The sequence below is a fragment of the Pseudophryne corroboree genome, chromosome 1 (assembly GCF_028390025.1).
Source record: "Pseudophryne corroboree isolate aPseCor3 chromosome 1, aPseCor3.hap2, whole genome shotgun sequence".
Lineage (NCBI taxonomy): Eukaryota > Metazoa > Chordata > Amphibia > Anura > Myobatrachidae > Pseudophryne > Pseudophryne corroboree.
The window spans coordinates 118,265,411-118,292,227 of record NC_086444.1 but is presented as its reverse complement, the minus strand read 5'-3'; the positions used below and the strand labels follow the sequence as shown (position 1 = coordinate 118,292,227).

Genomic DNA, 26,817 nt, shown 5'->3' with positions numbered 1-26,817 from the left:
AGCTGGCTCCTTGAGGGCGGCCCTATCTGGAGACGGTACCGCCACTTGTTTTGATAAGCGTGTGAGCGCCTTATCCACCCTAAGGGGTGTTTCCCAACGCGCCCTAACTTCTGGCGGGAAAGGGTATACCGCCAATAATTTTCTATCGGGGGAAACCCACGCATCATCACACACTTCATTTAATTTATCTGATTCAGGAAAAACTACAGGTAGTTTTCACACTCCACATAATACCCTTTTTTGTGGTACTTGTAGTATCAGAAATATGTAACACCTCCTTCATTGCCCTTAACAAGTAACGTGTGGCCCTAAAGGAAAATACGTTTGTTTCTTCACCGTCGACAATGGAGTCAGTGTCCGTGTCTGTGTCTGTGTCGACCGACTGAGGTAAAAGGACGTTTTAACGCCCCTGACGGTGTTTGAGACGCCTGGACAGGTACTAATTGGTTTGCCGGCCGTCTCATGTCGTCAACCGACCTTGCAGCGTGTTGACATTATCACGTAATTCCTTAAATAAGCCATCCATTCCGGTGTCGACTCCCTAGAGAGTGACATCACCATTACAGGCAATTGCTCCGCCTCCTCACCAACATCGTCCTCATACATGTCGACACACACGTACCGACACACAGCACACACACAGGGAATGCTCTGATAGAGGACAGGACCTACTAGCCCTTTGGAGAGACAGAGGGAGAGTTTGCCAGCACACACCAAAAACGCTATAATTATACAGGGACAACCTTTATATAAGTGTTTTTCCCTTATAGCATTTTAATATATATAGTCATATCGCCAAATAAGTGCCCCCCCTCTCTGTTTTAACCCTGTTTCTGTAGTGCAGTGCAGGGGAGAGCCTGGGAGCCTTCCCACCAGCATTTCTGTGAGGGAAAATGGCGCTGTGTGCTGAGGAGAATAGGCCCCGCCCCCTTTTCGGCGGGCTTCTTCTCCTGTTTTTCTGAGACCTGGCAGGGGTTAAATACATCCATATAGCCCCCAGGGGCTATATGTGATGTATTTTTAGCCAGAATAAGGTACTATCATTGCTGCCCAGGGCGCCCCCCCCAGCGCCCTGCACCCTCAGTGACCGCTGCTATGAAGTGTGCTGACAACAATGGCGCACAGCTGCAGTGCTTTGCGCTACCTTATTAAGACTGAAAAGTCTTCTGCCGCCGGTTTCTGGACCTCTTCACTTTTCGGCATCTGCAAGGGGGTCGGCGGCGCGGCTCCGGGACGAACCCCAGGGTGAGACCTGTGTTCCGACTCCCTCTGGAGCTAATGGTGTCCAGTAGCCTAAGAAGCCAATCCATCCTGCACGCAGGTGAGTTCACTTCTCTCCCCTAAGTCCCTCGATGCAGTGAGCCTGTTGCCAGCAGGACTCACTGAAAATAAAAAACCTAACAAAACTTTTACTCTAAGCAGCTCTTTAGGAGAGCCACCTAGATTGCACCCTTCTCGGCCGGGCACAAAAATCTAACTGAGGCTTGGAGGAGGGTCATAGGGGGAGGAGCCAGTGCACACCACCTGATCCTAAAGCTTTTACTTTTGTGCCCTGTCTCCTGCGGAGCCGCTATCCCCCATGGTCCTGACGGAGTCCCCAGCATCCACTAGGACGTCAGAGAAATCTCATTGGTTTGAGCCACTTCAGACCGTGGAGTTGAAATATCTCACATGGAAAGTGGTCATGCTTTTGGCCTTGGCTTCGGCTAGGCGTGTGTCAGAATTTGCGGCTCTGTCATGTAAAAGCCCCTATCTGATCTTCCATATGGACAGGGCAGAATTGAGGACTCGTCCCCAATTTCTCCCTAAGGTGGTATCAGCGTTTCATTTGAACCAACCTATTGTGGTGCCTGTGGCTACTCGGGACTTGGAGGCTTCCAAGTTGCTGGATGTAGTCCGGGCCCTGAAAATCTATGTTTCCAGGACGGCTAGAGTCAGAAAAACTGACTCGCTGTTTATCCTGCATGCAAACAACAAGCTGGGTGCTCCTGCTTCTAAGCAGACTATTGCTCACTGGATCTGTAGCACGATTCAACTTGGACATTCTGCGGCTGGACTGCCGCATCCTAAATCAGTCAAAGCCCATTCCACGAGGAAGGTGGGCTCTTCTTGGGCGGCTGCCCGAGGGGTCTCGGCTTTACAACTTTGCCGAGCTACTACCTGGTCAGGATCAAACACGTTTGCAAAATTCTACAAGTTTGATACCCTGGCTGAGGAGGACCTTGAGTTTGCTCATTCGGTGCTGCAGAGTCATCCGCACTCTCCCGCCCGTTTGGGAGCTTTGGTATAATCCCCATGGTCCTTACGGAGTACCAAGCATCCACTAGGACGTCAGAGAAAATAAGAATTTACTTACCGATAATTCTATTTCTCGGAGTCCGTAGTGGATGCTGGGGTTCCTGAAAGGACCATGGGGAATAGCGGCTCCGCAGGAGACAGGGCACAAAAAGTAAAGCTTTAGGATCAGGTGGTGTGCACTGGCTCCTCCCCCCATGACCCTCCTCCAAGCCAGTTAGGTACTGTGCCCGGACGAGCGTACACAATAAGGGAGGAATTATGAATCCCGGGTAAGACTCATACCAGCCACACCAATCACACCGTACAACTTGTGATCTAAACCCAGTTAACAGTATGATAACAGCGGAGCCTCTGAAAAGATGGCTCACAACAATAATAACCCGATTTTTGTAACTATGTACAAGTATTGCAGATAATCCGCACTTGGGATGGGCGCCCAGCATCCACTACGGACTCCGAGAAATAGAATTATCGGTAAGTAAATTCTTATTTTCTCTATCGTCCTAGTGGATGCTGGGGTTCCTGAAAGGACCATGGGGATTATACCAAAGCTCCCAAACGGGCGGGAGAGTGCGGATGACTCTGCAGCACCGAATGAGAGAACTCCAGGTCCTCTTTTGCCAGGATATCAAATTTGTAGAATTTTACAAACGTGTTCTCCCCTGACCACGTAGCTGCTCGGCAGAGTTGTAATGCCGAGACCTCTCGGGCAGCCGCCCAAGATGAGCCCACCTTCCTTGTGGAATGGGCCTTAACCGATTTAGACTGTGGCAGGCCTGCCTCAGAATGTGCAAGTTGAATTGTGTTACAAATCCAACGAGCAATCGCCTGCTTAGAAGCAGGCGCACCCAACTTGTTGGGTGCATACAGTATAAACAGCGAGTCAGATTTTCTGACTCCAGCTGTCCTGGAACATATTTTCAGGGCCCTGACAACTCCTAGCAACTTGGAGTCCTCCAAGTCCCTAGTAGGTGCAAGGCACCACAATAAGCTGGTTCAGGTGAAACACTGACACCACCTTAGGGAGAGAACTGGGGACGAGTCCGCAGCTCTGCCCTGTCCGAATGGACAAACAGATATGGGCTTTTTTGAGAAAAAACCACCAATTTGACACTCGCCTGGTCCAGGCCAGGGCCAAGAGCATGGTCACTTTTTATGTGAGATGCTTCAAATCCACATATTTGACTGGTTTTAAACCAATGTGATTTGAGGAATCCCAGAACTACGTTGAGATCCCACAGTGCCACTGGAGGCACAAAAAAGGGGTTTGTATATGCAATACTCCCTTGACAAACTTCTGGACTTCAGGAACTGAAGCCAATTCTTTCTGGAAGAAAATTTACAGGGCCGAATTTGAACCTTAATGGACCCCAATTTGAGGCCCCTAGACACTCCTGTTTGCAGGAAATGCAGGAAACGACCGAGTTGAAATTTCTTTGTGGGGCCTTCCTGGCCTCACACCACGCAACATATTTTCGCCACACGTGGTGATAATGTTGTGCGGTCACCTCCTTTCTGGCTTTGACCAGGGTAGGAATGACCTCTTCCGGAATGCCTTTTTTCCCTTAGGATCCGGCTTTCCATCGCCATGCCGACAAACGCAGCTGCGGTAAGTCTTGGAACAGACATGGTACTTGCTGAAGCAAGTCCCTTCTTAGCGGCAGAGGCCATAAGACCTCTGTAAGCATCTCTTGAAGTTCCGGGTACCAAGTCCTTCTTGGCCAATCCGGAGCCATGAGTATAGTTCTTACTCCTCTACGTCTTATAATTCTCAGCACCTTAGGTATGAGAAGCAGAGGAGGGAACACATACACCGACTGGTACACCCACGGTGTTACCAGAACGTCCACATCTATTGCCTGAGGGTCTCTTGACCTGGCGCAATACCTGTCCCGTTTTTTGTTCAGACGGGACGCCATCATGTCCACCTTTGGTATTTCCCAACGGTTTACAATCATGTGGAAAAAACTTCTCAATGAAGTTTCCACTCTCCCGGGTGGAGGTCGTGCTGAGGAAGTCTGCTTCCCAGTTTCCATTCCCGGGATGAAAAACTGCTGACAGTGTTATCACATGATTTTCCGCCCAGCGAAAAGTCCTTGCAGTTTCTGCCATTGCCCTCCTGCTTCTTGTGTCGCCCTGTCTGTTTACGTGGGCGACTGCCGTGATGTTTTTCCCACTGGATCAATACCGGCTGACCTTGAAGCAGAGGTCTTGCTAAGCTTAGAGCATTATAAATTTACCCTTAGCTCCAGTATATTTATGTGGAGAAAAGTCTCCATACTTGATCACACTCCCTGGAAATTTTTTCCTTGTGTGACTGCTCCCCAGCCTCTCAGGCTGGGCTCCGTGGTTACCAGCATCCAATCCTGAATGCCGAATCTGCTGCCCTCTAGAAGATGAGCACTCTATAACCACCACAGGAGAGACACCCTTGTCCTTGGATATTGGGTTATCCGCTGATGCATCTGAAGATGCGATCCGGACCATTTGTCCAGCAGATCCCACTGAAAAGTTCTTACGTGAAATCTGCCGAATGGAATTGCTTCGTAGGAAGCCACCATTTTTACCAGGACCCTTGTGCAATGATGCACTGTTTTTAGGAGGTTCCTGACTTGCTCGGATAACTCCCTGGCTTTCTCTTCCGGGAGAAACACCTTTTTCTGGACTGTGTCCAGAATCATCCCTAGGCACAGCAGACGTGTCGTCGGGATCAGCTGCGATTTTGGAATATTTAGAATCCACCCGTGCTGATTGTAGCAGTATGCGAGATAGTGCTACTCCGACCTCCAACTGTTCCCTGGACTATGCCCCTATCAGGAGATCGTCCAAGTAAGGGATAATTAAGACGCCTTTTCTTCGAAGAAGAATCATCAATTCGGCCATTACCTTGGTAAAGACCCCAGGGTGCCGTGGACAATCCAAACGGCAGCGTCTGAAACTGATAGTGACAGTTCTGCACCACGAACCTGAGGTACCCTTAGTGAGAAGGGCAAATTTGGGACATAGAGGTAAGCATCCCTGATGTTCCGGGACACTATATAGTCCCCTTATTCCTGGTTCGTTATCACTGCTCTGAGTGACTTCATCTTAATTTGAACCTTTGTAAGTGTTCCAAAACAAATTTTTAGAATAACTCTCACCTAGCCTTCTGGCTTCAGTACCACAATATAGTGTGGAATAATACCCCTTTTCTGTAGTAGGAGGGGTAATTTAATTATCACCTGCTGGGAATACAGCTTGTGAATTTTTTTCCCATACTACCTCCTTGTCGGAGGGAGACTTGGTAAAGCAGACTTCAGGAGCCTGCGAAGGGGAAACGTCTCGACATTCCCATCTGTACCCCCGGGATACTACTTGTAGGATCCAGGGGTCCTGTACGGTCTCAGCGCCATGCTGAGAACTTGTCAGACGCGGTGGAACGCTTCTGTTCCTGGGAATGGGCTGCCTGCTGCAGTCTTCTTCCCTTTCCTCTATCCCTGGGCAGATATGATCTTATAGGGACGAGAGGACTGAGGCTGAAAAGACGGTGTCTTTTTCTGCAGAGATGTGACTTAGGGTAAAAAACGGTGGATTTTCCAGCAGTTGCCGTGACCACCAGGTCCGATGGACCGACCCCAAACAAGTCCTCTTCCTGTATACGGCCATACTGTGCCGTTTGGAATCTGCATCACCTGACCACTGTCGTGTCCATAACATCTTCTGGCAGTTATGGACATCGCGTTTATTCATGATGCCAGAGTGCAAATATCCCTCTGTGCATCTCGCATATATAGAAATGCTCTATAGTCAATAAAATACTGTCCCTGTCAAGGGTATCAATATTTTTAGTCAGGGAATCCGACCAAGCCACCCTAGCTCTGCACATCCAGGCTGAGGCGATCGCTGGCCGCAGTATAACACCAGTATGTGTGTATATACTTTTTATTATATTTTCCAGCCTTGTCAGCTGGTCCTTGAGGACGGCCCTATCTATAGACGGTACCGCCACTTGTTTTGATAAGCGTGTGAGCGCCTTATCCACCTTAAAGGGTGTTTCCCAACGCGCCCTAACTTCTGGCGGGAAAGGGTATACCGCCCATAATTTTCTATCGGGGGGAACCCACGCATCATCACACACTTTATTTAATTTATCTGATTCAGGAAAAACTATGGTAGTTTTTTCACATCCCACATAATACCCTCTTTTGTGGTACTTGTAGTATCAGAAATACGTAACACCTCCTTCATTGCCTTTAACGTGTGGCCCTAATAAGGAATACGTTTGTTTATTCACCGTCGACACTGGATTCAGTGTCCCTGTCTGTGTCTGTGTCGACCGACTAAAGTAAACGGGCGTTTTAAAACCCTTGACGGTGTTTTTGAGACGTCTGGACCGTACTAATTGTTTGTCGGCCGTCTCATGTCGTCAACCGACCTTGCAGCGTGTTGACATTATCACGTAATTTCCTAAATAAGCCATCCATTCCGGTGTCGACTCCCTAGAGAGTGACATCACCATTACAGGCAATTGCTCCGCCTCCTCACCAACATCGTCCTCCTACCTGTCGACACACACGTACCGACACACAGCACACACACAGGGAATGCTCTGATAGAGGACAGGACCCACTAGCCCTTTGGAGAGACAGAGGGAGAGTTTGCCAGCACACACCAAAAACGCTATAATTATATAGGGACAACCTTATATAAGTGTTTTCCCTTATAGCATCTTAATATATATATAAGCATATCGCCAAATTAGTGCCCCCCCTCTCTGTTTTAACCCTGTTTCTGTAGTGCAGTGCAGGGGAGAGCCTGGGAGCCTTCCCTCCAGCCTTTCTGTGAGGGAAAATGGCGCTGTGTGCTGAGGAGATAGGCCCCGCCCCTTTTTCGGCGGCCTCGTCTCCCGCTCTTAACGGATTCTGGCAGGGGTTAAATATCTCCATATAGCCTCCGGAGGCTATATGTGAGGTATTTTTAGCCAAAATAGGTATTCATTTGCCTCCCAGGGCACCCCCCTCCCAGCGCCCTGCACCCTCAGTGACTGCCGTGTGAAGTGTGCTGAGAGGAAAATGGCGCACAGCTGCAGTGCTGTGCGCTACCTTTAGAAGACTGAGGAGTCTTCTGCCGCCGATTCTGGACCTCTTCTTACTTCAGCATCTGCAAGGGGGCCGGCGGCAAGGCTCCGGTGACCATCCAGGCTGTACCTGTGATCGTCCCTCTGGAGCGGATGTCCAGTAGCCAAGAAGCCAATCCATCCTGCACGCAGGTGAGTTCACTTCTTCTCCCCTAAGTCCCTCGTTGCAGTGATCCTGTTGCCAGCAGGACTCACTGTAAAATAAAAAACCTAAGCTAAACTTTCCTAAGCAGCTCTTTAGGAGAGCCACCTAGATTGCACCCTTCTCGGCCGGGCACAAAAATCTAACTGGCTTGGAGGAGGGTCATGGGGGGAGGAGCCAGTGCACACCACCTGATCCTAAAGCTTTACTTTTTGTGCCCTGTCTCCTGCGGAGCCGCTATTCCCCATGGTCCTTTCAGGAACCCCAGCATCCACTAGGACGATAGAGAAAAGAAGATTTTACTCACCGGTAAATCTATTTCTCGTAGTCCGTAGTGGATGCTGGGAGCCCGTCCCAAGTGCGGAATTCTGCAATACTTGTATATAGTTATTGCTTAACTATAGGGTTTTTTGTTCTGAGCCATCAGTTTAATGAGGCTCAGTTGTTCATGCTGTTAACTGGGTATAGTTATCGCAAGTTGTACGGTGTGATTGCTGTGGCTGATATGAGTCTTACCCTGGATTCCAAATCCTTTCCTTGTAATGTCAAGCTCTTCCGGGCACAGTTTCCCTAACTGAGGTCTTGAGGAGGGGAATAGAGGGAGGAGCCAGTGCACACCAGATGTAGTACCTAATCTTTTCTTTAAAGAAGTGCCCAGTCTCCTGCGGAGCCAGTCTATTCCCCATGGTCCTTACGGAGTACCCAGCATCCACTACGGACTACGAGAAATCGATTTACCGGTGAGTAGAATCTTATTTTTAGAGTGCCCAGTCTCCTGCGGAGCCCGTCTATTCCCCATGGTCCTTACGGAGTTCCCAGCATCCACTAGGACGTCAGAGAAATAGGAATAGCAATCTGAGTGAGATACATGAAATGGAGGTCACAAAAGCTATATGCACACAGTCAATGTACAATGCCGAAATTATGACATGCAATAAAACTGCACTGGACTAGCAATACATAGTACTATGTATAGCTAAACTCAATAGATATAACAATGCACAGTAAAGACTGGATGTATATCACAGGGTACTCGTACTATATAACCCTGACTAATTGCACTCTTTTAACTAACACTGTCAGCAGACATGTAGAATACTTAAGTGTCCTGTAAAATGCACAGCACTGACCTGCAGGCGGCTTTACAAAGGAGGATTTGCCCAGTCCCAGTATCAGCTCAGCTTGTCCTAATGGCACCAAAACGCTGACAGGGAGTGAGGGAGAGAGATATGTAGCTCCAGGGCGGGAACTTTTACTCTAAACGGCACACTGGGGCTGGGGGAGGGGCTACAGGTCAAAGCCTTATCCCCCTGCTGGACTTCACCACCGGGTACTGTGGGCTTATATAAACAGTTTATGAGATAAAACAGACCTGTGACCATGCCCTGGTGGTCTAGTGGGGTCCCTGTACTATCACAGTGTCCACGCCAGCGCAAGCGGCCCGCTTCCCACCAGCCGCGCGGGATCGCGATTTACTGCGGGTCCCGCCGGTGGGACCCACTTGCCTCCTCCCTGAGTGCGGCCAAGCAACCCAGGAAAACTGCAGACATGTGAGAGAATAACTGGAAGAAAACCGGAGCCTCCGCTGTAGGTACCTGGCAACCAGGGCGCGGGAGTGTACAGCGCCACTGGGGGAGGTGATGGAGCTGCAGCAGGAGATGTCTGACATCTAACACTTACAGTGCATCTGCAGCCCTTGAAGACTTCATTTTTCTTTTAAAAGCTTCTTAGGGCTGCTGGAGCAGCCCCCTGTTGTATGCCTGCTTACTCCATGGCACAAACTACAAAACTGAGCTCCTGTGCACGGAGGCAGGGTTATAGAGGAGGTGGCGCTATGCATTCTGGCAACAGTCAAAGCTTTGAGCCTGTTGGTGCCTCAGATCAAGATCCTACTCTACACCCCAATGTCATTCCCTGTGGAACCCAGTGTACCCCACAGCAGAAAAAATAAGATTTTACTTACCGATAAATCTATTTCTCGTAGTCCGTAGTGGATGCTGGGACTCCGTAAGGACCATGGGGAATAGCGGCTCCGCAGGAGACAGGGCACAAAATAAAAGCTTGAGATATCAGGTGGTGTGCACTGGCTCCTCCCCCTATGACCCTCCTCCAAGCCAGTTAGGATACTGTGCCCGGACGAGCGTACATAATAAGGAAGGATATTGAATCCCGGGTAAGACTCATACCAGCCACACCAATCACACCATACAACTCGTGATCTGAACCCAGTTAACAGTATGATAAATTTAAAGGAGCCTCTGAAAGGATGGCTCAACAATAATAACCCGAATTTTTTGTAACAATAACTATATACAAGTATTGCAGACAATCCGCACTAGGGATGGGCGCCCAGCATCCACTACGGACTACGAGAAATAGATTTATCGGTAAGTAAAATCTTATTTTCTCTAACGTCCTAAGTGGATGCTGGGACTCCGTAAGGACCATGGGGATTATACCAAAGCTCCCAAACGGGCGGGAGAGTGCGGATGACTCTGCAGCACCGAATGAGAGAACTCCAGGTCCTCCTCAGCCAGGGTATCAAATTTGTAGAATTTAGCAAACGTGTTTGCCCCTGACCAAGTAGCTGCTCGGCAAAGTTGTAAAGCCGAGACCCCTCGGGCAGCCGCCCAAGATGAGCCCACTTTCCTTGTGGAATGGGCTTTTACTGATTTTGGCTGTGGCAATCCTGCCACGGAATGTGCAAGCTGAATTGTACTACAAATCCAACGAGCAATCGTCTGCTTTGAAGCAGGAGCACCCAGCTTGTTGGGTGCATACAGGATAAACAGCGAGTCAGTTTTCCCGACTCCAGCCGTCCTGGAAACATATATTTTCAAGGCCCTGACAACGTCCAGCAACTTAGAGTCCTCTAAGTCCCTAGTAGCCGCAGGTACCACAATAGGTTGGTTCATGTGAAATGCAGAAACCACCTTAGGTAGAAATTGAGGACAAGTCCTCAATTCCGCCCTGTCAGAATGAAAATTTAGGTAAGGGCTTTTACATGATAAAGCCGCCAATTCTGACACACGCCTAGCTGAAGCCAAGGCCAACAGCATCGACACCTTCCACGTGAGATATTTTAAATCTACCGTAGACAATGGTTCAAACCAGTGTGATTTTAGAAATCTCAACACAACATTGAGATCCCAAGGTGCCACTGGAGGCACAAAAGGAGGCTGTATGTGCAGCACCCCTTTCACAAATGTCTGAACTTCAGGTACTGAAGCCAGTTCTTTCTGGAAGAATATCGACAGGGCCGAAATTTGAACCTTAATGGACCCTAATTTTAGGCCCATAGACAGTCCTGTTTGCAGGAAACGCAAGAAACGACCCAGTTGAAATTCCTGTGTAGGGGCCTTCTTGGCCTCACACCACGCAACATATTTACGCCAAATGCGGTGATAATGTTTTGCGGTTACTTCCTTTCTGGCTTTTACCAGAGTAGGGATGACTTCTTCTGGAATGCCCTTGTCCTTCAGGATCCGGAGTTCAACCGCCATGCCGTCAAACGCAGCCGCGGTAAGTCTTGGAACAGACAAGGCCCCTGCAGTAGCAGGTCCTGTCTTAGAGGTAGAGGCCACGGTTCGTCCGTGAGCATCTCTTGAAGTTCCGGGTACCAAGACCTTCTTGGCCAATCCGGAACCACGAGTATAGTTCCTACTCCTCTCCTTCTTATGATTCTCAATACTTTCGGTATGAGGGGCAGAGGAGGGAATACATACACTGACTGGTACACCCACGGCGTTACCAGAGCGTCCACTGCTATTGCCTGAGGGTCCCTTGACCTGGCGCAATATCTGTCCAGTTTTTTGTTTAGACGTGACGCCATCATGTCCACCTTTGGTCTTTCCCAACGGTTTACAATTTGGTGGAAGACTTCTGGGTGAAGTCCCCACTCTCCCGGGTGAAGGTCGTGTCTGCTGAGGAAGTCTGCTTCCCAGTTGTCCACTCCCAGAATGAACACTGCTGACAGTGCTATCACATGATTTTCCGCCCAGCGAAGAATCCTTGCAGTTTCTGCCATTGCCCTCCTGCTTCTCGTGCCGCCCTGTCTGTTTATGTGGGCGACTGACGTGATGTTGTCCGACTGGATCAACACCGCCTGACCCTGAAGCAGAGGTTTTGCTTGAATTAAGGCATTGTAAATGGCCCTTAGTTCTAGAATGTTTATATGAAGAGATGTTTCCATGCTTGACCACAAGCCCTGGAAATTCCTTCCCTGTGTGACTGCTCCCCAGCCTCTCAGGCTGGCATCCGTGGTTACCAGGATCCAATCCTGAATGCCAAATCTGCGGCCCTCTAGTAGATGAGCCCTCTGAAGCCACCACAGGAGAGACACCCTTGTCCTTGGCGACAGGGTTATCCGTTGATGCATCTGAAGATGCGATCCGGACCATTTTCCCAGTAGATCCCACTGAAAAGTTCTTGCATGGAATCTTCCGAATGGAATCGCTTCGTAAGAAGCCACCATTTTTCCCAGGACCCTTGTGCACTGATGCACTGAGACCTGTCCTGGTTTTAGGAGGTTCCTGACTAGCTCGGATAACTCCCTGGCCTTCTCCTCCGGGAGAAACACCTTCTTCTGGACTGTGTCCAGAATCATTCCTAAGAACAGTAGACGTGTCGTTGGAATCAGCTGCGATTTTGGAATATTTAGAATCCATCCGTGCTGACTTAGCACTACCTGAGATAGTGCCACTCCGACTTCTAACTGTTCCTTGGTTCTTGCCCTTATCAGGAGATCGTCCAAGTAAGGGATAATTAGGATGCCTTTTCTTCGTAGAAGAATCATCATTTCGGCCATTACCTTGGTAAAGACCCGAGGCGCCGTGGACAATCCAAACGGCAGCGTCTGAAACTGATAATGACAGTTTTGTACTACAAACCTGAGGTACCCTTGGTGAGAAGGATATATTGGGACGTGGAGATAAGCATCCTTGATGTCCAGCGACACCATATAGTCCCCCTCTTCCAGGTTCGCTATCACCGCTCTGAGTGACTCCATCTTGAATTTGAACCTTTTTATGTAAGTGTTCAAAGATTTTAGATTTAATATTGGTCTCACCGAGCCGTCCGGCTTCGGTACCACAAATAGTGTGGAATAATACCCCTTCCCCTGTTGTAAGAGGGGTACCTTGATTATCACCTGCTGGGAGTACAGCTTGTGAATGGCTTCCAGAACTGCCTCCCTGTCGGAGGGAGACTTTGGTAAAGCAGACTTCAGGAACCGATGAGGAGGAAACGCCACGAATTCCAGTTTGTACCCCTGCCACGAATTCCAGTTTGTACCCCTGTGATACTACCTGTAGAATCCAGGGATCCACTTGCGAGTGAGCCCACTGCGCGTTGAAATACTTGAGACGGGCCCCCACCGTGTCTGAGTCTGCTTGTAAAGCCCCAGCGTCATGCTGAAGACTTGGCAGAAGCAGGGGAGGGCTTCTGCTCCTGGGAAGCGGCTGCATGGTGCTGCCTTTTTCCTCTTCCTCTGCCCTTGGGCAGAAAAGAGTGACCTTTTGCTCGCTTGTACTTATGGGAACGAAAGGACTGAGTTTGAAAAGACTGTCTTTTTCTGTTGATGTGAAGTAACCTGGGGTAAAAAGGTGGATTTTCCAGCCGTTGCCGTGGCCACCAGGTCTGTTAGACCAGCCCCAAATAACTCCTCCCCCTTATACGGCAATACTTCCATGTGCCGTTTGGAATCTGCGTCCCCTGACCACTGTCTGGTCCATAATGCTCTTCTGGCAGAGATGGACATTGCGCTTACTCTTGATGCCAGGGTACAAATATCCCTCTGCGCATCACGCATATATAGCAATGCATCCTTTAAATGTTCTATAGTTAACAGAATATTGTCCCTATCCAGGGTATCAATATTCTCAGTCAGGGAATCCGCCCATGCGACTCCAGCACTGCACATCCAGGCTGATGCGATTGCTGGTCGCAGTATAACACCAGTATGTGTGTATATACTTTTCAGGATATTTTCCAGCCTCCTATCAGCTGGTTCTTTGAGGGTGGCCGTATCAGGGGACGGTAACGCTACTTGTTTAGATAAACGTGTGAGCGCCTTATCTACCCTAGGGGGTGTTTCCCACCGTGCCCTAACCTCTGGCGGGAAAGGGTATAGTGCTAATAACTTATTAGAAATTAGCTGTTTTTTATCGGGGGAAACCCACGCTTTATCACACACCTCATTTATTTCCTCAGACTCAGGAAAAACTATTGGCAGTTTTTTCACACCCCACATAATACCCGCCTTTGAGGTATTTGTAGTGTCAGAAAGGTTCAATGCCTCTTTCATTGCCGTGATCATGTAACGTGTGGCCCTACTGGACATTACGTTTGTCTCGTCACCGTCGACACTAGATTCAGTATCTGTATCTGGATCCGTGTCGACCCACTGAGGTAGCGGCCGTTTTAGGGCCCCTGAGGGTGTCTGAGACGCCTGAACAGGCACTAATTGATTTGCCGGCTTTCTCATGTCGTCAACAGTTTTTTGTAAATTGCTGACATTATCACTTAATTGCTTAAACACAATCATCCAGTCAGGTGTCGACTCCCTAGGGGGTGACATCACTAACACAGGCAACTGCTCCGCCTCCACCTCATTTTCCTCCTCATACATGTCGACACACGCGTACCGACACACAGCACACACACCGGGAATGCTCTGATAGAGGACAGGACCCCACTTAGCCCTTTGGAGAGACAGAGGGAGAGTCTGCCAGCACACACCCAGCGCTATATATATATATACAGGGATAACCTTATATAAGTGTTAATCCCTTATAGCTGCTGTTAATCTAGTTATTTGCTGCCAAAATGCCCCCCCTTCTCTTTTTTACCCTGAATCAGATGCAGTACTGCAGGGGAGAATCAGGGAGCTGTCATTCCAGCGGAGCTGTGAGGGAATAATGGCGCCAGTGTGCTGAGGAGATAGGCCCCGCCCCTTCACGACGTCCTTAACTCCCGCTTTTTTGTGTAAAATGGCAGGGGAAAAAATACATCCATATAGCCCAGGAGCTATATGTGATGTATTCCTTTTGCCAGCTAAGGTATATGTGTGTTATATTGCGTCTCAGGGCGCTCCCCCCCAGCGCCCTGCACCCTCAGTGACCGGAGTGTGAAGTGTGCCGAGAGCAATGGCGCACAGCTGCGGTGCTGTGCGCTACCTTAGTCTTGAAGACAGGATGTCTTCTGCCGCCGCTTTCACCGGACCTTCGTCTCTTCTGGCTCTGTAAGGGGGACGGCGGCGCGGCTCCGGTGACCCATCCAGGCTGAACCTGTGATCGTCCCTCTGGAGCTAACGTCCAGTAGCCTAAGAAGCCCAATCCACTCTGCACTCAGGTGAGTTCGCTTCTTCTCCCCTTAGTCCCACGATGCAGTGAGCCTGTTGCCAGCAGGACTCACTGAAAATAAAAAAACCTAACTAAACTTTTATTCTAAGCAGCTCTGGAGAGCTACCTAGTTTGCACCCTTCTCGGCCGGGCACAAAAACCTAACTGGCTTGGAGGAGAGTCATAGGGGGAGGAGCCAGTGCACACCACCTGATATCTCAAGCTTTTATTTTGTGCCCTGTCTCCTGCGGAGCCGCTATTCCCCATGGTCCTTACGGAGTCCCAGCATCCACTTAGGACGTTAGAGAAAACTATTTAAACACTGAAGCATGACTTCAGGTTAACATTTCTGAAAAAAAGCCAATGCTGAAATATATGGGCGTTACAGGTGCAAAAAATAATTGATAATGGGGAAGATTTAATTGTTACTGTTATGGGTGCTGCTATAATTAATGGGCGCCCAAAGGAGCAATTTAATTGATCCAGGCACCCATAATCACTCGTTTCGCACCACTTCAGGAGGCTGCAAGCAGAAATGTGTTGCCCCACGAAAGGAGCAACAATTGAATTGCTCTGTCATGCGCCATCTAGAGCAGGCACAGGAGAAAACAATTGCATCTCCAACAAAAATGTCTGATAAAATAAATAACAAAATGGTGCTACTGGACAAGATATTTCCTCATCTAGTAAAAAAAAAAACGACACTATTAGAATCAACTGAACATAATCATGACATACCAAGTTTGTAAAATTTGGAACACACGCAGGTGAGCTGTCCAGTTCACTCTCCCAGTCTTCAGACATGGTCAGTCAATAATTGATGTTCCTTTTCGCCAGAAAAGCACTGTACAAATATATATATATATATTATTCATTTTGATAACACACACTTATAAGCAGGAATTTTAAACAGTCTCTTAATACATTTTAATTGTATAGCTCTGCTAACACGGTAAACAGTTATCAAAAGCCTATATCATAAAAGACTAACGCTGCTACTCACTTCTTAGGGGGAAATTCAAGTGTTCTGTGTCATTAGCCAGTAAAAGGCACCCGACGGAGCAATTCAAAAGTGTTGCTCCGTTTGGCCACGCACAGCCGCCAGTACCGACATTGTTAGTTTGTTCCATCATTTTAACGGGCTGGTAACTGTTCTAATTAACAGTTACTTACAGCCAGCATACTGTTGGAACAATAAAAATAGGATTTTGGTACTTACCAGATAAATCATTTTCTTTGAATCCATAGAGGGCAGGGATAGGCACATTTAAATACACTGCTCAAAAAAAATAAGAATTTACTTACCGATAATTCTATTTCTCGTAGTCCGTAGTGGATGCTGGGGACTCCGTCAGGACCATGGGGAATAGCGGGCTCCGCAGGAGACAGGGCACATCTAAAAAGCTTTTTAGGTCACATGGTGTGTACTGGCTCCTCCCCCTATGACCCTCCTCCAAGCCTCAGTTAGGTACTGTGCCCGGACGAGCGTACACAATAAGGAAGGATCTTGAATCCCGGGTAAGACTCATACCAGCCACACCAATCACACCGTACAACTTGTGATCTGAACCCAGTTAACAGTATGATAACAAAACGAAGTAGCCTCTGAAAGATGGCTCACAACAATAGTAATAACCCGATTTTTGTAACAATAACTATGTACAAGCATTGCAGACAATCCGCACTTGGGATGGGCGCCCAGCATCCACTACGGACTACGAGAAATAGAATTATCGGTAAGTAAATTCTTATTTTCTCTAACGTCCTAGTGGATGCTGGGGACTCCGTCAGGACCATGGGGATTATACCAAAGCTCCCAAACGGGCGGGAGAGTGCGGATGACTCTGCAGCACCGAATGAGAGAACTCCAGGTCCTCCTTAGCCAGAGTATCAAATTTGTGAACTTTTACAAACGTGTTCTCCCCTGACCACGTAGTTGCTCGGCAAAGTTGTAATGCCGAGACCCCTCGGGCAGCCGCCCAAGATGCGCCCACTTTCCTAGTGGAGTGGGCCTTTACAGATTTAGGCTGTGGCAGGCCTGCCACAGAATGTGCAAGTTGGATTGTGCTACAGATCCAACGTGCAATCGTCTGTTTAGACGCAGGAGCACCCATCTTGTTGGATGCATACAATATAAACAGCAAGTCAGACTTTCTGACTCCAGCCGTCCTAAACTATATATATATATATATATATATATATATAAATATATTTTTAGGGTCCTGACAACGTCTAGTAACTTGGAGTCCTCCAAGTCCCTAGTAGCCGCAGGCACCATAATAGGTTGTTTCAGGTGAAAACCTGACACCCCCTTAGGAAGAAAACTGGAGACGAGTCCCAGTTCTGCCCTGTCCGAATGGAAAATTAAATATGGGCTTTTGTAAGACAAAGCCGCCCATTCTGACAATCGCCTGGCCGAGGCCAGGACCAACAGCATGGTCACTGTCCATGTGAGATATTGGTCAACAGCATGTTCACTTTCCATGTGAGATATTTCAAATCCACAGATTTGAGCGGTTCAAACCAATATGATTTTAAGGAATCCCAACACTATGTTGAGATCACACTGTGCCACTAAAGGCACAAAAAGGGGTGTATATGCAATACTCCCTTGACAATCTGGACTTCAGGAACTGAAGTCAATTCTTTCCGGAAGAAATTCTACAGGGCCGAAACTTAAAACCTTAAAGAACCCCAATTTTAGGCTCAAAACACTCCTGTTTTCAGGAAGTGTAGAAATCGACCTAGTTGAATTTTCTTCATGGGGCCTTCCTGGCCTCACCCACGCAACATATTTTTACCACATGTGGTGATGACGTTGTGCGGTCACCTCCTTCCTGGCATTGACCAGGGTAGGTATGACCTCTTATGGAATGCCTTTTTCCTTCAGGATCCGGCATTCAACCGCCATGCCGTCAAACGCAGCCGCGGTAAGTCTTGGAATAGACATGGTACCTGCTGAAGCAAGTCCCTTCTTAGCTCCCCAGGCCCTTAGTCCTCTGTGAGCATCTCTTGAAGTTCCGGGTACCAAGTCCCTCTTGGCCAATCCGGAGTCACGAGTATAGTTCATACTCCTCTATGTCTTATAATTCTCAATACCTTGGTTATGAGAAGCAGAGGAGGGAACACATACACCGACTGTTACACCCACGGTGTTACCAGGACATCCACAGCTATCGCCTGAAGGTCTCATGACCTGGCGCAATACCTGTCCCGTTTTTTGTTCGGGCGGGACGCCATCATTTCCACCTTTGGTCTTTGCCAATGGTTCACAATCATGCGGAAAAACTTCCCTATGAAGTTCCCACTCTCCCGGGTGGAGGTCATGCCTGCTGAGGAAGTCTGCTTCCCAGTCGTCCACTCCCGGAGAGAACACTGCTGACAGTGCTATCACATGATTTTCCGCCTAGCGAAAAATCCTTGCAGTTTTTTCACTGCCCTCCAGCTTCTTGTGCCGCCCTTTCTGTTTACGTGGGCGACTGCCGTGATGTTATCCCACTGGATCAATACCGGCTGACCTTGAAGCAGAGGTCTTGCTAAGTTTAGAGCATTATAATTTTGCTCTTAACTCCATCTATGTGGAGAGAATTCTCCAGACTTGATCACACTTTCCTGGAAATTTTTTCCCTGTGTGACTGCTCCCCAGCCTCTCAGGCTGGCCTCCGTGGTCACCAGCATCCAATCCTGAATGCTGAATCTGTGGCCCTCTAGAAGATGAGCACTCTGTAATCACCACAGGAGAGACACCCTTGTCCTTAGATATAGGGTTATCTGCTGATGCATCTGAAGATGCGATCCGGACCATTTGTCCAGCAGATCCCACTGAAGAGTTCTTGCGTGAAATCTGCCGAATGGAATTGCTTCGTAATAAGCCACCATTTTTACCAGGACTCTTGTGCAATGATGCACTGACACTTTTCCTGGTTTTAGGAGGATCCCGATTAGCTCGGATAACTCCCTGGCTTTCTCCTCTGGGAGAAACACCTTTTTCTGGACTGTGTCCAGAATCATCCCTAGGAACAGTAGACGTGTCCTCGGAAAAGCTGCGATTTTGGAATATTTAGAATCCACTCGTGCTGTCGTAGAACTATTAAAGATAGTGCTACTCCGACCTCCAACTGTTCTCTGGACCTTGCCCTTATCAGGGAAGCGTACCAGTTTCTTTTAAGAAGAATCATCATTTCGGCCATTACCTTGGTAAAGACCCGTGGCGCCGTGGACAAACCAAACGGCAGCGTCTGAACTGATAGTGACAGTTCTGTACCGCGAACCTGAGGTACCCTTGGTGAGAAGGGCAATTTTGGACATGTAGGTAAGTGTCCCTGATATCCAGTGACACCATATCGTCCCCTTCCTGGTTCGCTATCACTGCTCTGAGTGACTCCATCTTGATTTGAACGCTTGTATGTAAGTGTTCAAATATTTCAGATCTCACCGAGCCGTTTGGCTTCAGTACCACAATATAGTGTGGAATAATACCCCCTCCCTTGTTGTAGGAGGGGTACTTTGATTATCACCTGCTGGGAATACAGCCTGTGAATTGTTTCCAATACTACCTCCCTGTCGGAGGTAGACGTTGGTAAAGCAGACTTCCGGAACTTGTGAGGAGGAGACATCTCGAATTTCCAATGTACACCTGGGATACTACATGTAGGATCCAGGAGTCCCCTTGCAAGTGAGCCCACTGCGTGCTGAAACTCTTGAGATGACCCCCTACCGCACCTGAGTCCGCTTGTACTGCCCCAGCGTCATGCTGCGGACTTGGCAGAAGCTGTGAAGGGCTTCTGTTCCTGGGAATGGGCTGCTTGCTGCAGTCTTCTTCCCTTTCCTCTACCCCTGGGCAGATATGACTGGCCTTTGCCCGCCTGCCCGTATGGAGACGAAAGGACTGAGACTGAAAAGACTGTCATTTTCTGTTGAGATGTGACTCGGGGTAACAAAAGGTGGATTTTTCAGCTGTTGCCATGGCCACCAGGTCCGATGGACCGCCCCTTTATACGGCAATACTTCCATGTGCCGTCTGGAATCTGCCTCACCTGACCACTGTCGTGTCTTCGTCTGGCAGATATGGACATCACATTTACTCTTGATGCCAGAATGCAAATATCCCTCTGCGCATCACGCATATATAGAAATGCATCCTTAAAATGCTCTATAGACAATAAAATCTTGTCCCTGTCAAGGGTATCAAAATTTTCAGTCAGGAAATCCGACCAAGCCCCCTCAGCGCTGCACATCCAGTCTGAGGCGATTGCTGGTCGTAGTATAACACCAGTATGTGTGTATATACTTCTTAGGCTATTTTTCAGCTTCTTATCAGCTGGCTCCTTGAGGGCGGCCGTATCTGGAGACGGTAACGCCACTTGTTTTTATAAGCGTGTGAGCGCCTTATCCACCCTAAGGTGCGTTTCCCAACTCGCCCTTACTTCTGGCGGGAAAGGGTATACCGCCCATAACTTTCTATCGGAGGAACCCCACGTATCACCACACACTTCATTTAATTTATCTGATTCAGGCAAAACTACAAGTAGTTTATTCACACCCTACAAAATACCCTTATTTGTGGTACTTGTAGTATCAGAAATATGTAACACCTCCTTCATGCCCTTAACATGTAACGTGTGGCCCTAAAGGAAAATACGTTTGTTTCTTCACCGTCGACACTGGAGTCAGTGTCCGTGAGGTAAATGGGCGTTTTTACAAGCCCCTGACGGTGTCTGAGACGCCTGGACAGGTACTAATTTGTTTGCCGGTCGTCTCATGTCGTCAACCGGCTTGCAGCGTGTTGACATGATCACGTACTTCCACAAGTAAGCCATCTATTCTGGTGTCGACTCCCTAGAGAGTGACATCACCATTACAGGCAATTTGCTCCGCCTCCTCACCAACATTTTCCTCATACATGTCGACACACACGTACCGACTTACAGCACACACACAGGGAATGCTCTGATAGAGGACAGGACCCACTAGCCCTTTGGGGAGACAGAGGGAGAGTTTGCCAGCACACACCAAAATGCTATAATTATACAGGGACAACCTTTATATAAGTGTTCCTCCCTTATAGCATTTAATATATATTTATATCGCCAAATCAGTGCCCCCCCTCTCTGTTTTAACCCTGTTTCTGTAGTGCAGTGCAGGGGAGAGCATGGGAGCCTTCCCCTCAGCCTTTCTGTGAGGGAAAATGGCGCTGTGTGCTGAGGAGAATAAGCTCCGCCCCTTTCTCGGCGGGCTTTTCCTCCCGGTTTTTTAAGAACTGGCCTGGGTTAAAATACATACATATAGCCTTAATGGCTATATGTGATGTATTTATTTTGCCAAATAGGTATTTATATTGCTGCCCAGGGCGCCCCCAGCAGCGCCCTGCACCCTCCGTGACCATGTCAGTGAGCCGTGTGACAACAATGGCGCACAGCTGCAGTGCTGTGCGCTACCTCTCTGAAGACTGTGAAGTCTTCTGCCGCCTGTTTCCGGACCTCCGTCTCTGCCGTCTTCAGCGTCTGTAAGGGGGATCGGCGGCGCGGCTCCGGGACGAACCCCAGGCTGACCTGTGTTCCGACTCCCTCTGGAGCTCAGTGTCCAGTAGCCTAAGATCCCAATCCATCCTGCACGCAGGTGAGTTGGAGATCTCTCCCCTAAGTCCCTCGTTGCAGTGATCCTGTTGCCAGCAGGAATCACTGAGTGAAAACCTAAAAAAAACTTTTCCAAACAGCTCTTTAAGAGAGCCATCCAGATTGCACCCTTCTCGGACGGGCACAAAAACCTAACTGAGGCTTGGAGGAGGGTCATAGGGGGAGGAGCCAGTACACACCATGTGACCTAAAAAGCTTTTTAGATGTGCCCTGTCTCCTGCGGAGCCCGCTATTCCCCATGGTCCTGACGGAGTCCCCAGCATCCACTAGGACGTTAGAGAAAAAGGGAACACTAAAATGACATCCTAGATCTGAATGAATGAAATATTCTTATTAAATACCTTGTTCTTTACATAGTTGAATGTGCAGACAACAAAATCACACAAAAATTATCAATGGAAATCAAATTTATTAACCCATGGAGGTCTGGATTTGGAGTCACTCAAAATTTAAGTGGAAAAACACACTACAGGCTGATCCATCTTTGATGTAATGTCCTTAAAACAAGTCAAAATGAGGCTCAGTAGTGTGTGGCCTCCACGTGCCTGTATGACCTCCCTACAACGCCTGGGCATGCTCCTGATGAGGTGGCGGATGGTCTCCTGAGGGATCTCATCCCAGATCTGGACTAAAGCATCAGCCAACTCCTGGACAGTCTGTGGTGCAACGTGGCGTTGGTGGATGGAGCGAGACATGATGTCCCAGATGTGCTCAATTGGATTCAGGTCTCGGGACGGCCGGCCAGTCCATAGCATCAATGCCTTCGTCTTGCAGGAACTGCTGACACTCCAGCCACATGAGGTCTAGCATTGTCTTGCATTAGGAGGAACACAGGGCCAACCGCACCAGCATATGGTCTCACAAGGGGTCTGAGGATCTCATCTCGGTACCTAATGGCAGTCAGACGAGCACATGGAGGGCTGTGCGGCCCCCAAAGAAATGCCACCCCACACCGTTACTGACCCACTGCCAAACCAGTCATGCTGGAGGATGTTGCAGGCAGCAGAACGTTCTCCTTGGCATATCCAGACTGTCACATGTGCTCAGTGAGAACCTGCTTTCATCTGAAGAGCACAGGGCACCAGTGGCAAATTTGTTAATCTTGGTGTTCTCTGGCAAATACCAAACGTCCTGCACGGTGTTGGGCTGTAAGCACAACCCCCACCTGTGGATGTCGGGCCCTCATACCACCCTCGTGGAGTCTGTTTCTGATCGTTTGAGTAGACACATGCACATTTGTGGCTTGCTGGAGGTCATTTTGCAGGGCTCTGGCAGTGCTCCTCCTGTTCCTCCTTGCACAAAGGCGGAGGTAGCGGTCCTGCTGCTGGGTTGCTGCCCTCCTATGGCCTCCTCCACGTTTCCTGATGTACTGGCCTGTCTCCTGGTAGCCCCTCCATGCTCTGGACACTACGCTGACAGACAGCAAACCTTACCACAGCTCGCATTGATGTGCCATCCTGGATGAGTTGCACTACCTGAGCAACTTGTGTGGGTTGTAGACTACGTCTCATGCTACCACTAGAGTAGGGGTGGGGAACCTTTGGCCCTCCAGCTGCTGTTGAACTAAACATACCAGCATGCCTTGTTACAGTTTTGCTATTTTGCCATGCTAAAACTATTGCAGGGCATACTGGGATGTGTAGTTTAACAGCAGGAGGGCCGAAGGTTCCCCATCCCTGCACTAGAGTGAAAGCACCGCCAGCTTTCAGAAGTGACCAAATCAGCCAGAAAACATAGAAGCTGAGAAGTGGTCTGTGGTCACAACCTGTAGAACTCCTCCTTTATTGGGCGTGTCTTGCTAATTGCCTATAATTCCCACCTGTTGTATATTCCATTTGCACAACAGCATGTGAAATTGTCAGTGTTGCTTCCTAAGTGGACAGTTTGATTTCACAGAAGTGTGACTGACTTGGAGTTACATTGTGTTTAAGTGTTCCCTTTATTTTTTTGAGCAGTGTATTTAAATGTGTAACCCTCCTTCCCCTTCATACTCTCAACATGCCTTTTTTGCCGAGCCAAATAGGAGCAAAAGAGCATGAACCATGGAGATTTACAAATAATATTACAATATAACGAACTAGAAAATAAGATTTTACTTACCGATAAATCTATTTCTCGGAGTCCGTAGTGGATGCTGGGGTTCCTGAAAGGACCATGGGGAAATAGCGGCTCCGCAGGAGACAGGGCACAAAAAGTAAAGCTTTTCCAGATCAGGTGGTGTGCACTGGCTCCTCCCCCTATGACCCTCCTCCAGACTCCAGTTAGGTACTGTGCCCGGACGAGCGTACACAATAAGGGAGGATTTTGAATCCCGGGTAAGACTCATACCAGCCACACCAATCACACCGTACAACTTGTGATCTAAACCCAGTTAACAGTATGATAACAGCGGAGCCTCTGAAAGATGGCTTCCTTCAACAATAACCCGAATTAGTTAACAATAACTATGTACAATTATTGCAGATAATCCGCACTTGGGATGGGCGCCCAGCATCCACTACGGACTCCGAGAAATAGATTTATCGGTAAGTAAAATCTTATTTTCTCTATCGTCCTAGTGGATGCTGGGGTTCCTGAAAGGACCATGGGGATTATACCAAAGCTCCCAAACGGGCGGGAGAGTGCGGATGACTCTGCAGCACCGAATGAGAGAACTCCAGGTCCTCCTTAGCCAGAGTATCAAATTTGTAAAATTTTACAAACGTGTTCTCCCCTGACCACGTAGCTGCTCGGCAAAGTTGTAATGCCGAGACCCCTCGGGCAGCCGCCCAAGATGAGCCCACCTTCCTTGTGGAGTGGGCCTTTACAGATTTAGGCTGTGGCAGGCCTGCCACAGAATGTGCAAGTTGGATTGTGCTACAGATCCAACGAGCAATCGTCTGCTTAGACGCAGGAGCACCCATCTTGTCGGTTGCATACAATATAAACAACGAGTCAGATTTTCTGACTCCAGCTGTCCTTGCAATACATATTTTTAATGCTCTGACAACGTCCAGTAACTTGGAGTCCTCCAAGTCACTTGTAGCCGCAGGCACTACAATAGGCTGGTTCAGATGAAATGCTGACACCACCTTAGGGAGAAAATGCGGACAAGTCCGCAGTTCTGCCCTGTCCGAATGGAAAATCAGATATGGGCTTTTGTAAGATAAAGCTGCCAGTTCTGACACTCTCCTGGCCGAAGCCAGGGCTAGAAGCATGGTCACTTTCCATGTGAGATATTTCAAATCCACCTTCTTTAGTGGTTCAAACCAATGAGATTTTAGAAAGTCCAAAACCACATTGAGATCCCACGGTGCCACTGGAGGCACCACAGGAGGCTGTATATGTAGCACTCCCTTAACAAAGGTCTGGACTTCAGGGACTGAAGCCAATTCTTTTTGAAAGAAAATCGACAGGGCCGAAATTTGAACCTTAATAGATCCCAATTTGAGACCCATAGACAATCCTGATTGCAGGAAATGTAGGAATCGACCCAGTTGAAATTCCTCCGTCGGAGCACTCCGATCTTCGCACCACGCAACATATTTTCGCCAAATTCGGTGATAAAGTTGCACGGTTACTTCCTTCCTTGCTTTAATCAAAGTAGGAATGACTTCTTCCGGCATGCCTTTTTCCTTTAGGATCCGGCGTTCAACCGCCATGCCGTCAAACGCAGCCGCGGTAAGTCTTGAAACAGACAGGGACCCTGCTGAAGCAAGTCCCTCCTTAGAGGTAGAGGCCACGGATCTTCCGTGATCATCTCTTGAAGTTCCGGGTACCAAGTCCTTCTTGGCCAATCCGGAACCACTAGTATCGTCTAGTTTTTTGTTGAGGCGAGACGCCATCATGTCCACCATTGGTCTTTCCCAACGGGTTACCAGCAAGTGGAAGACTTCTGGATGAAGTCCCCACTCTCCCGGGTGAAGATCGTGTCTGCTGAGGAAGTCTGCTTCCCAGTTGTCCACTCCCGGGATGAACACTGCTGACAGTGCTATCACATGATTCTCTGCCCAGCGAAGAATCCTTGCAGCTTCTGCCATTGCACTCCTGCTTCTTGTGCCGCCCTGTCTGTTCACATGGGCGACTGCCGTGATGTTGTCCGACTGGATCAACACCGGTTTTCCCTGAAGCAGAGGTTCTGCCTGGCTTAGAGCATTGTATATTGCTCTTAGTTCCAGAATGTTTATGTGAAGAGACGTTTCCAGGCTCGTCCATACTCACTGGAAGTTTCTTCCTTGTGTGACTGCTCCCCAGCCTCTCAGGCTGGCGTCCGTGGTCACCAGGATCCAATCCTGTATGCCGAATCTGCGGCCCTCCAATAGATGAGCACTCTGCAACCACCACAGAAGAGACACCCTTGTCCTTGGAGACAGGGTTATCCGCAGGTGCATCTGAAGATGCGACCCTGACCATTTGTCCAACAGATCCCTTTGGAAAATTCTTGCGTGGAATCTGCCGAATGGAATTGCTTCGTAAGAAGCCACCATTTTTCCCAGGACTCTTGTGCATTGATGTACAGACACCTTTCCTGGTTTTAGGAGGTTCCTGACAAGCTCGGATAACTCCTTGGCTTTTTCCTCCGGGAGAAAAACCTTTTTCTGAACCGTGTCCAGAATCATCCCTAGGAACAGCAGACGAGTTGTCGGCATTAACTGGGATTTTGGAATATTCAGAATCCACCCGTGCGGTTTTAGCACTTCTTGAGACAGTGCTAATCCCATCTCTAGCTGTTCTCTGGACCTTGCCCTTATTAGGAGATCGTCCAAGTATGGGATAATTAATATGCCTTTTCTTCGAAGAAGAATCATCTCGGCCATTACCTTTGTAAAGACCCGAGGTGCCGTGGACAATCCGAACGGCAGCGTCTGAAACTGATAGTGACAGTTTTGTACAACGAACCTGAGGTACCCCTGGTGTGAGGGGTAAATTGGAACGTGGAGATACGCATCCTTGATGTCCAAGGATACCATAAAGTCCCCCTCTTCCAGGTTCGCTATCACTGCTCTGAGTGACTCCATCTTGAACTTGAACTTCTTTATGTACAGGTTCAAGGACTTCAGATTTAGAATAGGCCTTACCGAGCCATCCGGCTTCGGTACCACAAAAAGAGTGGAATAATACCCCTTCCCTTGTTGTAGAAGAGGTACCTTGACTATCACCTGCTGAGAGTACAGCTTGTGAATGGCTTCCAAAACCGTCTCCCTTTCGGAGGGGGACGTTGGTAAAGCAGACTTCAGGAAACGGCGAGGTGGATCTGTCTCTAATTCCAACCTGTACCCCTGAGATATTATCTGCAGGATCCAGGGA

At 48.6% G+C, this 26,817-nt stretch overlaps 1 protein-coding gene across 25 annotated transcripts in view; it reads right to left on the bottom strand.

The window, feature by feature from the left end:
* Window positions 1-26,817, bottom strand: part of DDX4 (DEAD-box helicase 4) — a 1,188,488-nt gene that overhangs the window by 1,082,830 nt on the left and 78,841 nt on the right. For all 25 annotated transcript variants that reach the window (XM_063962294.1, XM_063962347.1, XM_063962463.1 and 22 more), the window contains exon 2: window positions 15,635-15,740. In XM_063962294.1, the coding sequence (XP_063818364.1) occupies window positions 15,635-15,700 (66 nt within the window). In that variant the 5' untranslated portion in view covers window positions 15,701-15,740. The remainder of the gene's footprint in view (window positions 1-15,634; window positions 15,741-26,817) is intronic.